This window comes from Megalops cyprinoides, chromosome 1 (genome assembly GCF_013368585.1).
Source record: "Megalops cyprinoides isolate fMegCyp1 chromosome 1, fMegCyp1.pri, whole genome shotgun sequence".
Taxonomy (NCBI): Eukaryota; Metazoa; Chordata; class Actinopteri; order Elopiformes; family Megalopidae; genus Megalops; species Megalops cyprinoides.
The window spans coordinates 3,096,623-3,109,122 of record NC_050583.1 but is presented as its reverse complement, the minus strand read 5'-3'; the positions used below and the strand labels follow the sequence as shown (position 1 = coordinate 3,109,122).

Here is a 12,500-nt window from a genome sequence, read left to right as displayed (position 1 = left end):
CGCAGTCATGGTTAAGGAGATGAGCTTGGCCCCGGGAGGTTATGGGGTTGAGTTCCATAGGGAGTTCTGCCATTGGAGCTCTGAGGCATCTGAACAGCTTCAGTGATATATCTAGCTGCATAAATAGACAGCTTGTGAAGATATGGACGACCAAAGGCACCTTCCATAATGTGAGATGGTTTCATGATGATGGCTGCCACTCAATAATGGCAGTCAAGGAACTGCTGCCGTTTCCAGCCTGACGGAAGGTACTGAGGCTTTGGCTGCATGGAATGGGCTGTGTGCCATGCTGTTTAAGGGTGTCAGCAAAATTAAATAAATGGATTTAAATAAGTACAGTTATTGGCAATGATTGGTTTAGAACCAGCTAGAAGTTTGTATAGCTCCTCTCTCATTGGCTGGGGATATTCCACGTGGATCACACCTCTGAGGGAAATGTGAGAGTCGGGCTAATTAGGGCTAATTTCCTTATCTTGGGACCTCATTGCACAGCAGGTAAACAGAGAGATGTTTATCTACCCGCCCGGGTCATTTTCACTGCACACCTGTTACTGTCACCCACACCTGTCTCTCACCTGTTCCTCTAACTGTCCAACTCTTTATTGGCACCAGCCATTCCCAAAAGTACTCCCAGTGCAGTAACACAATTTACTGTAATAGATTTAAACAGTAAACATTTGCTAATTATCTAATAGTCGGTACTGTATAGATTACTGGTATTATGTGGAAGTGTTTGCTGTTGTATAATTTGTACATCCATTTGTAATGAATGTATGGATCATTTTACAACTACCAATTGGCGTGCAGAGTGTGTCCTTCAGGTTAGTTACTGTTATTCTCACAGTGTTTAGGAGATGCAGATGCTGTAAATTTGGTATCTTGGTATCTACTGTGAAGCGTTTTTGTCATTTGGCAGCCATGACTTTTTACAATAGCTTGGCTCAATGGATAAGAAACAAGCAAAGTCTTGGCCTCTGCTAGTAACAATACAAGAAGAATAAACCTAATTCACACAGCCTTTTTCATGCACATTGAAGCACCTTTTACATTAACTGACAATGGAAAAGGGGGCTGGACCATTCAAAGCCTTATTGGTCAATAAAATCCTAAGATCAATTCAATGAGCAGCTCGTAACCAGTGTAAAAAAGGCTAAAATTAGGATATCTGCGGCAGTCATGTAGCATAGCGTTAAGGAGGCTCATTACCAAAAGGTTGCTGGTTCAATTCCCCACTGTGGCACAGATGCTTTACACTTGGGCATGGGTACTTAGGCCAGAATTTGTGGAGGTTTACACTCTTACTGCTCAGACTCTGTCTCTACCCCCACCCCCACCCCCCCCGGTGTCCATGGCGACGTTTCTGTCTTCACCGCATCCCTCATTCTGTTTGATGCCTCATCTTGGATGGGATTACAGGGAAACTTTTATCCATTTTCTAATCCCTCATTATAAAGACAGCAGTATAATCTTCATTAAGGAAGCTTTACTGTAGCTGACGAAAAATGCTTATGCCTGTGTATGTTTACACGCTCGATACCTGTTTACTTCTTGTTAACTGGATCTTTCTTGACTGCTTATTATCATGTTACCTGTAGCTGATGTGTATTTTACCAGTAGCCGACCTGTATCCTTCCTGTAGCTGGGGACAGTAACGTGTGTTTTGGCCAGAGATGAGGTAGTCAGTGAGGTCTTATAAATACACACCTCCATTCAGGCAAGCAACAGATGGAGGGTGTGTGTGTGTGTGTGGGGGGGGGGGGGGTCTGTGTGTATGTGTGTGGAGAAGGGGGGTTCTTCCAAAACCCCCGGAGACAGAGGGGGTGCTGTAATCCCTGCTCATCCCCCTCTCCCCAGACAGTCTAATCCTCACTCACCTCTAATCAAATCTCCAGATTTCTGCCCATGAGGCCCTCTGGCTCTCCCAAACTGCAACCTGAGAAATGGCTTTGCAATTGTGATGTAAATAACAAAAAACATTCTCTTTTCATTATAGCAAAGTTCTGCATGTACAGTATGTGTGTGTTTCAGAGGTGGAGACAGAATGTGTGTGTACATGACTGGATGTATATTTGCAAAGTAAGCATGCATGCTGACCCTTTCTGATTGATCATCTGACTCTTGGACTCTTGGATGTGTCTTTTGTGTGTGTGTGTGTGTGTTGGCAGGCTGTGGGAAGACCTACACCATGCTGGGGACAGACCGAGAGCCGGGGATCTACGTGCGAACGCTGAACGACCTGTTTCATGCCATCGAAGAGACCAGTGACAACATGCAATACAGCGTCTCAATGTCCTACCTCGAGGTGAATCTCAGCACTGAGAGACAGAATCTCAATGCATTCTGACTGAGAGAAGTTTAGGAACGGACTTCTCGTTAAACACCAGGTGTCACCAGAGCACTGGATTTCACAGCCACGGATGGTAGATGCAGATTAGCAAGACAATGTGGAGCGCCATGGGGGAGGGGCGTGGGCGTAGTGGGTGGGACAAGCCACCAAGGTGGGTGTGGCCTGTGAGGGTGGCACTCTGGCATAGTGGTAAGGAGCAGGGCTTGTAACCAAAAGGTTGCAGGTTCGACTTCCCACTCGGGCACTGCTGCTGGACCCTTGGAGGTATGTACATCACTCTGGATAAGAGTTTCTGCTAAATGACAACAATGTAACATAATGAGGAGAGGCCCCTTATGCCGTGTCATCATCGGAAGGGGGCAGGGTTAATTGACAAATACCTCAAACACCACGATTGGGTGGACTGAGCCAGTGTTTGCACTTCGGCACTGTCAAACAGAGCTGGAGGTAGAAGTGCACTTACCCAGTTTCAAGGTGAGCCCTGATTTAGTTCCTGCACGGACTGTGCTGTTCCTGTAGGCTGTAGGCTGACGTCTGGAGTTTCTCTGAGCTCAGAGGTCAACAGCCATTTTGTCTCTTCATTGCTGTGGCCCTCAATCAGGGGCCTGCTTTCAGCCAGAAGCAGGCAACCTGCTGTGCAGGAATGCTCTAAATGAAATATCTTAGAATTCATGAAAAATAAGGGGCCGCATTTGGCTTTTAACAGTTTTTAACATGTTGCGTCCTGGGTAGCCTGTGAATATTCGAATTAAACCCAGGGAAGAAAAACGTTAGAGACCCTCACAGGGGTACTTATCAAATGTAATGTATGTCTGACAAAATGCTTTCCCTTGGTTTAGTCACCTTTAGAGAACCCTTGGGGCCTCCTGACACACACACTCACATCCCATGATTCAGCAGTGTTGCGGCAGAGTGATGTAGTGGTTGAGTAACTGGCTTCATAGTCACAAGGTTGCAGGTTTGATTCTGGTTTTGTTGTCATGCTGTATGCTTGATCAAGGGAATTTATCTTTGTTGCTTCAATCAAATTTACGGTTGTGTTAATGGAAATTGTCAGCTGTGTTAACATGTCTGCAGATGAATGATGATGACACATACTGAACGCCATCTTTCTCCGCCACTCAGATCTATAACGAGATGATCCGAGACCTGCTGAACCCCTCCTCCGGCTTCCTGGACCTGCGCGAGGATTCCAAGGGCGAGATTCAAGTGGCGGGCATCACTGAAGTGTCCACCATCAACGCCCGAGAGGTGAGAGATGCCCCAGCTCCTGAGCAAACCCGAATTCTCCCGATTCAGAACAGCCAGAATCCCAGTAACAACAAGCTCTTTGTGTGTTTTTCCCTGAGAGCTGGGCGATCAGTTTTTGGCTAGGCCTGGTGCCACACTGGTTCAGACTGGTTGGTTGTGTGTATGTGTGTGTGAATGCTTCTGTATCTGTGTGTGTGTGTGTGCCTGTGTGTGTGTATATGTGTGTGGTATATTGATGTAGTGATGTGTTAAACTCCACTGCGTTAAATTCCACTGTGTTAAACTCCTCTCTGTTAGACTCCGCTGTGTTAATCTCCGCTGTGTTAATCTCTGCAGTGTTAAACTCCACTGTGTTAAACTCTGCAATGTTAATCTCCGCTGTGTTAAACTCCGCAGTGTTAATCTCTGCAGTGTTAAACTCCGCAGTGTTAAACTCCGCAGTGTTAAACTCTGCAGTGTTGAACTCCGCAGTGTTGAACTCCGCAGTGTTAATCTCTGCAGTGTTAAACTCCGCAGTGTTAAACTCCGCAGTGTTGAACTCCGCAGTGTTGAACTCCGCAGTGTTAAACTCCGCAGTGTTAATCTCTGCAGTGTTAGTCTCCTCTCCTCTCCTCGTTCCCTCTCAGATCATGGAGCTGCTGGTGAAGGGCAATAAGCAGAGGACGCAGGAGCCGACGGCGGCCAATCAGACGTCTTCGCGGTCGCACGCCGTGCTGCAGGTGGCTGTGAGGCAGCAAAGCCGCTGCCGGGACGTCCTGCAGGAGGTGCGATTCGCCCGGCTCTTCATGATCGACCTGGCGGGATCGGAGCGCGCCTCACAGGTACAGAGAGAGAGAGAGAGTGTGTGTGTGCGTGTCTGTGTGTGTGTGCGTGTCTGTGTGTGTGTGTGTGTTTGTGCGTGTCGGTGTGTATGTGTGTGTGTGTGTGTGTGTGTGTATGTGTGTGTGTGTGTGTGTGTGTGTGTGTGTGTGTGCGTGTCGGTGTGTATGTGTGTGTGTGTGTGTGTGCGTGTCGGTGTGTATGTGTGTGTGTGTGTGTGTGTGCGTGTCTGTGTGTATGTGTGTGTGTGTGTGTGCGTGTCGGTGTGTATGTTTGTGTGTGTGTGTGCGTGTCTGTGTGTGTGTGTGTGTGTGTGTGTGTGTGTGTATGTGTGTGTTACAGTGTGTGTGTGTCTGTGTGTGTATGTGTGTGTGTGTGTGTGTGTGTATGCGTGTCTGTGTGTGTGTGTGTGTGTGTGTGTGTGTGTGTGTGCTGTTGAGTGGTCAGAGACCTCACTGACATCACGCCAACATCCAGTGGAAACAGCACAGCAGTCACACCATCACAGTGAATCTGCATGGAACCACCAGGAAAACCCCCTATGTTAGCTGTGCAGAGAGAGGAGAACAGCCAGTCTTAACAAAGACCCACACACACTCCTCAAACACACCCAGCAGGGGAGCAAACACACGCAACGTTATCACGCTGTACTCAGTGTCTGCAAGCCAACCGACAGATTACCCAACCATGATTACGGCAGGCTGGATTACATTATTATAAACACATAAAGCACTTATAATGGCATAATTTAAATTTATAACCGTAACACAGACGCATCTGCGCCGCCACAGAGACGCACGTTTTGGATCTGAGGGAGTGAGCTCCGCTAATGCAGGAGCTGTTTGTTTAGCGAGACTCACAGCGTCCGCCGGCGGCGGCGGTCTAGCCGTCTTAACGCAGAGACCCGTGAGCCTAATCTCATTTGTGACACTCATGTGCGCTCCCTATTACCAAAAGAGGTTCAGCTGGTCGTGTGTGGTTAAACCACACGGTTAATGGTTACCGCCAGGCGTTTTCATATGAGCGATGATGGGTGGGTCCTGTAAGGTTACTGTTATTTAGCACACACGCTTTTCCAGAGTGGCTTACGTAGTTTACAGCCTTATCTGTTTGCAGAGCTGGCTATTTGATAAGGCAATTCTGGGTTAAGTGCCTTACCTAAGGGTACAACAGCAACACCCCAGTGGGGAATCGAACCGGCAACTTTCTGGTTTCGAGCCCTGCTCCTTACCGCTATGCCACACTTATTAGACCTTGGGATTTGACAACCCACGTGGTGTTTGAGGGTAGAGCACTTATTTTCTTAATTTCCATGGAAACCGAGGGAAAGGTTAACCACCCGGACGTGGCGGCGCGCATGGAGATGGCCGAGGGTCTGAGGTCTCCTCGGCGTATACTGGGCCGTTTGCTCGTCTGCTTTTGAGGACAGGGATGCGTGCTGTCTGTGTTCTTTGTTCTATGCGAAGGAGACAAATTAGCCCCGAAGTGCCAAGCAGGGAAAGCAGAGGGCTGTAGCGCCATCTGCTGGCCGGGAGCGGTAACGCCACAGCTGTTTGGCTTGTGTGCTGGTGGGACATTGATCAGGCTCTCCAGGTGTCTCTGCTGAGATTGGATTAACCAGTGCTTAGGACTGACATTATTATTAAGATCATTACTTGATTAGGATTAAGATTTGATGGATGCTGTGAAAGGTTGCTGTCGGTGTGGTCCTTAGAGACTAGTCCCCACTGCCCTTCTGTTGAAGTGTTTGTTTCCTGTGAAATGACAGTCTCTAAACCCTTCCATTTTTAGTTTTCTCTTCGGTGAAACAGTTTATAATGTCAACATATTAACTGACACAGTCGTCAGCGTTTTTCTGTTTGTGTTTGTGAGTTTTTCGCAGTTTCCCAAAAAATGACCACTGTCCCATCTCCTTGTCCCTCTCTCTCTCTCAGACGCAGAACAGAGGTCAAAGGTTAAAGGAAGGCGCGCACATCAACCGCTCCCTCCTGGCTCTGGGAAACTGCATCAACGCCCTGAGCGAGAAGAACGGCAACAAATACGTCAACTACAGGGACAGCAAGCTGACCCGTCTGCTCAAGGTGCGAGAAGGCTCCGCCCACCACGCGTCACATGACCCCTGTGGCTGGAACACGTGGGAGGGCTTACTGAGGGATTTTTACTGTGACTTATCATCTTAATAACTGCTGAGTGGAATCTCAATGTTTGACCATAACATCCTGCCCCAGGATGGTGTCTGCAATCTGTAGGCTGGAAAGGAGTAGATGTTTATTTTTGATCATGTGAGTTTTGAAAGTTTTTGGAAATTTTATTCATTTTGTTTAGTTAGAAAACCCTTGATCATGTGATTCAAATATCCTAATGATTAGTTTTATATTATATTATATATTTATTTATTTAGTTAGTTAACCAGAAAAAACCCTTTGAGATTGAAATACCTGAATAATTTCATGTTTAAAAATGATTCACAATTTAATCCACTAGCTAGCTAAATGAAAACTTTGCCATTGTAGGCTGAAAGCTTCCTGGATTTATTTAAACTGAACTAAACTGCGTCTTTTAGATCGTTTTTTACGGTCTGCGTTTTCATTCCACTACATTACATTATTGTCATTTAGCAGATGCTCTTATCCAGAGAGACTTACAGAGGTTACAGTTTTTACACATTAATATACATTTATACAGCTGGATATGTCCTGGATTTGTGGGTTAAGTACCTTGCGAAAGTGCACAGCAGCAGTTCCACAGTGGAGAATTGAACTAGTAACTTTTCAGTTATGAGCCCTGCTCCTTACCACTATGCTACACCACTGCTGTATTTTCATACAGAATGCTCAGATCGCGCTCAATGCCTCTTCCTGTCAGCCTAACTGAGTTTAGTCTGAAGTAGTTGCCTGCAACTGGTCTCTGCTGAAGACGACACGTGTGAAACCTGAGATAATTGCTGCGTCTGGCGGTGCAGAGCATTTCACACGTTAGCGGTAGGGTCGCAGGTGTGTCTGAACAGTGTCGTTATAATTAGAAAGCGGTCGCCTCTTAAAAACAAGTTTCGATGAAGAAAACGGATGAAAGTGTCAACTTCTGCCAGCTCTACTTCCGTGTATAAGACAATGGGTTTTTCCTCCCGTAAGGTATTATTTCCATTTCTATTTCTATTTATTAGCTCTTATATTTATAGAACTCAGATGCTGAACTCTGTGTGCTTGACACTACAGGTTCTGTCGGTGCCTTTGCTCATGGTACGCTGCCCTGATTCGCTGGCTCGTTATGAACATTCCTAAAGGGGCGTGGCCTAAAACAGAAAATAAATTGTTGCTGTAGGAACCCAGACAGCTCTGGAGCCTCCTGTAACCAACTGGTACCTTCTAGGCAGAATAAGGAAGCCACACAAGCGTACCCGTAACCAGCTATGAGGTCACTGATGTACAGACCTCAGTAATTTTTCTACAGCTAAAAATAAAATTTGAAGCTAAATACAACTTGAGAACTTCTTCAGTTTAGAATTATTATTTAGTGTCTGCTGTGCGTGAGGGTTGTGAGAGAGGGCGCGAGCGCAGCCCCTTGCATCATCAGCACTTCCACTGACAGCAGCAATTGGAATTTACACATGTTAGCAGCAGGTGGCTTGTGTGTGAACTGGAAGCATACCATTTGGTAAGACAAAGCAATGGTCATTATGCCATCATCTGTAAGAAATGTTCAAAACAGTAACCTGGTATAGCGTGTGGAGTAAAGGCAATTGTATGAAACATGTTAAATATGCATACTCTGGCCATGACGAAGGCTAGGCTATTTCTTTCATAATAGTAGGCTAGCTAACATTTCACACACCATTGATTAAAAAACAGTTTATGTAGGTGACGGTAGTATAATAATAATAGGCCTACGAAACATTTCAAAGCTAAATTTGGAAATGAATATAAGTGTATAATGACGTTAGCCTGTAATGGTGTTATTCTCAAGCATTTTTCTTTTATTTTTACAGCTAGCTAAGGTTTCTATGTATGTAATGTTTATATGTGCAATTTTGACAAAACCTAACCCACCCCCCCCCCCCCCCGCCCCGGGAAACAACATTGACAAAATCTAAACACCAAAGCCCCCCCCCCCCCCCCCCCCCCCCGACCTCACTATTTTTCAAACCCTGGTTACGGCCATGCACACAAGGGGGCCGAATGCCTGGTCATAAGAAGTGGGAGTAACTGTACGAGTAACCGTGCGAGTAACTGTCATCTAACTGTCCTCTCACCGTCCTCTTTCCTGATTGGCAGGACTCTCTGGGCGGGAACAGCCGCACGGTCATGATCGCTCACATTAGCCCCGCCTCTTCGGCCTTCGAGGAGTCGCGGAACACGCTGACATACGCCGACCGCGCCAAGAGCATCCGCACACGGGTGAGCCTGGCCTACCCCCTTATTGTACTGTAACGTTGGTACGGTCCATTGTATCTGTGACAGTGCCAGTGAGTGAGCTCGAGGAGTAAGAAGGGACAAGAGGGGAGTAAGGGAACATACTGCAAATATATACATATATATATATATATATATATATATATATATATACATATACATACATATATATATATATATATATATATATATATATATATATATGTATGTGTATATATATATTAATATGCCTCACCCATCTGCAGTTACTTCCTGTTAACTTCATCAATCCTAGAAACGGCCTTCTACTTTGGGGAGGGAAACAATTAAGAACCGATGTCTGATCTCTTTGCTGTAGTCAGAATGACTCACTGTAACCCAAACTCTTTTAACATAATCAGATTTATCTAATGGGAAGAGCACAGTAACTTAGTGATACAGTGTTAGACAGGAGAAAAGAGAAGAACTAGCTGCTGAGAGAATACTCATGATTGAAACGGGCAGGCTTGCTAATCATGGCCCTGGTTCGGTGCAAGTTCAGAGATCACTGCTCAGCCCTCCTCTCGCTTACAGAAGCTCTGTATGAAGCACAAAGGTGGTGTCTTATCACCCACACTACCACAGGTACCACAGTGACGTCTTCCTGCTATACCCTAGGCCTAGATATACCAGATATTATGTATTAAAGTTTGTTATTGTTATTGTTTTTGTATTTTATTTCTCATTTATGAAGAGTGATCCTAAAATGATTTAATTTATCTTATAGGTTGAGCTTGCTTATTCCTCTCCAAATGTGGGGAGCCCCAGTGATTTATGTACTTATTTACTGTATTTATTTTGCATGGTTGCAATTTGAATTTATTGATTGTTTTTTGTTCAGTTTTGTTCATTTATTTTTAAATGGTATGTTTTTCTGGTGAGCAGTGTTAAGCACTTTGGGCTGTACTTTCCTTGTGTGAAAGGTACTATGAAAGTGCGGTTTATCATAAGCTTGCTACCCGAAGGCTACAGTAGCTGTGCAGTGGTAGTGGGGATTGATTACTATCCCCTGCTGGTTAATCCATCTCAGTGAGGATTGATTACTATCCCCTGCTGGTTAATCCGTCTCAATGGAGATCGATTAGTTTCTCCTGTTGGTTAATCCATGTCAATGGGGATTGATTAGTTCACTCTTGCTGGTTAATCCATCCCAGCGGAGAATTGATTCATTTCCCTGCTGGTTAATCCATCATAGCGGGGATTGATTAATTTCCCTGCTGCTCAGTGTGTCCCAGTAGAGGATTGATTAGTTTCCCCTGTCTAATCGCCGCAGGTGAAGAGGAACCTGCTGAACGTGTCTTACCACATCGCGCAGTACACCAGCATCATCTCCGACCTGCGCAGCGAGATCCAGCGGCTCAAGAACAAGATCGCCGAGCAGGCGAGCCGGCAGCTCAACGCCGACCGGGCTGATATTCGGCACGTGCAGGGTAGGACCGGCTACCCACAATGCACCTGTAACACACACATAGACACATGGGCTACCCACAATGCACCTGTAACACACACATAGACACATGGGCTACCCACAATGCACCTGTAACGCACACACATAAACACCATGGGCTACCCACAATGCAACTGTAACACACACATAGACACATGGGCTACCCACAGTGCACCTGTAACACACACATAAGTACATAGGCAACCCACAATGAACCTGTAATACACAAATAAACACATGCCTTATGCACAATGCACTTGTAATACACACATAAATACATGGGCTACCCACAATACACCTGTAATACGCACATAGACACGTGGGCTACCCACAATGCACCTCTAATACACCCATAAACGCACAGACTTTGACCATGGTCATATTCCTTATTTTCCAGTTCTTTTTGCTGGCTCTACCTGGATGGAAATTTTCCTAATAATGTCCCCAACTGTGGTCCAGAGAGGCATTTCTACACATTGCACAACTGAAAGCCATCAGCTACATGCCATTGGCTGCTTTTTTATGCAGTGTACCCTCTATTAGTGGGGGAGAGTGCATTATACTGTTGCAATGAGTTCATTAGAGCTGAATTAATCCTGCCCCCCTGACAAGGGGAAAAAAGCACTCAAATGAACTCCCTCAAAATTAAAGCTAATGAACATTTCATTCCCAGTGGGTGCTGTGTGGCAGCGTGAATCATTAGTAAATAACAGCAGCTTTATGCAAAGTTAATAACAGCTAAATGCACAGCGGTTCATCCGGCTCAGAGCTGCCCCATCCCACTGGTTACACTGAGCCCTTGAGCACACTTTTATAGCAAACTAATGAGGCTAGAAACCACACAGGACTGTATGCAAACACGGTTCACTGTGTAAACCATTGTACTGTTGTACTGTATGATGTGTTAGTGTTCCACGCTGAGGAGTCCGTTAACCCCCCGCCTCCCCCCCCAGCGGAGGTCCAGGCCCACTCCTCCCTGCAGGGCCGGGCGGAGATGGACCAGCTCAGGGAGCAGCTGATCGATGCCTTCCGCCAGCAGATGGAGGTCCGCAGGAGCCTGATGGAGCTGGAGAACTCCAACATGGAAATCCAGATCGACACGTCCAAGCACCTGCTCACCATCACCGAGTCAGTGTCTCTGTGACTCTAAAGCTCTCTGTGACTCTGTCCCTCTGAAGCTCTCTGTGACTCTGTCTCTCTAAAGCTCTCTGTGACTCTGTCCCTCTAAAGCTCTCTGACTTATTCAAACACCTGCTCACCATCACCAAGTCAGTGTCTCTGTGACTCTAAAGCTCTCTGTGACTCTGTCCCTCTGAAGCTCTCTGTGACTCTGTCTCTCTAAAACTCTCTAACTCATTCAAGCACTTGCTCACCATCACTGAGTCAGTGTCTATTAATGCCTATGTTCTGTGACTCTGTTCCTCTGAAGCACTCTGTGACTCTACAGCTCTCTGTGACTCTGTCCCTCTGAAGCGCTCTGTGACTCCAGAACTCTCTGTGACTCTGTCCCTCTAAAGCTCTCCGTGACTCTGTCCCTCTGAAGCTCTCTGACTCATTTAAGTACCTGCTCACCATCACTGAGTCAGTGCCTCTAGTGCCTGCGGTCTGTGACTCGCACCCTGTGACTCTGTTACTCTGTTGCTCTGTTACTCTCCCTCCTTCATCTGAGCCCTCTCTCCGTCTCCTCCTTGCCTGTACTTTCTGGATGTTTTATCAGACATTGACAGCTTGTAGGATGCTGCTGTAGAACCTCTGGGCTGATGCTTCCCCTGAACATATTGCTGTAGTTTTGCTTGTTAAAGTACATACTGTAAACCTCCTCAGCTTGCTATGGAAGTAATGTGAAACATGAAAGTGCCAACCAGTAATTACATTACATTACATTATGTTACGTTCATTAATAGACGCTCTTATCCAGAGTAACTTCCAGCACAAAAAACAGAAGTGTGTGTATTCAAACTGAATGAGCAACAGTGTCAGACCAGGCTAACAACACTCCCAGACTTTTGAGTGTGAGCAGAACGCCATTTGAGCCCTGCAACAAGTTAACTTGTGCTAACCTCAGACTAGACAGCAAAAACTAAGGGAAGCCAAGGACACACACTACCATATATCACATTCACTAAATCACAGTACCCATAACACATCACAATACTACATGTAAAGTAAGCAGCAAGTAATACCAGTGGCAGGTGCTGGGGGCGGGGAG

At 46.0% G+C, this 12,500-nt stretch overlaps 1 protein-coding gene across 1 annotated transcript in view; it reads left to right on the top strand.

The window, feature by feature from the left end:
* kif19 (kinesin family member 19) overlaps positions 1 to 12,500 on the top strand; it is a 41,573-nt gene that overhangs the window by 22,514 nt on the left and 6,559 nt on the right. The window contains exons 5-11 of the mRNA XM_036548192.1: positions 2,166 to 2,302; positions 3,473 to 3,598; positions 4,225 to 4,419; positions 6,352 to 6,498; positions 8,689 to 8,811; positions 10,118 to 10,274; positions 11,245 to 11,419. Coding sequence (XP_036404085.1) covers positions 2,166 to 2,302; positions 3,473 to 3,598; positions 4,225 to 4,419; positions 6,352 to 6,498; positions 8,689 to 8,811; positions 10,118 to 10,274; positions 11,245 to 11,419 — 1,060 coding nt within the window. The remainder of the gene's footprint in view (positions 1 to 2,165; positions 2,303 to 3,472; positions 3,599 to 4,224; positions 4,420 to 6,351; positions 6,499 to 8,688; positions 8,812 to 10,117; positions 10,275 to 11,244; positions 11,420 to 12,500) is intronic.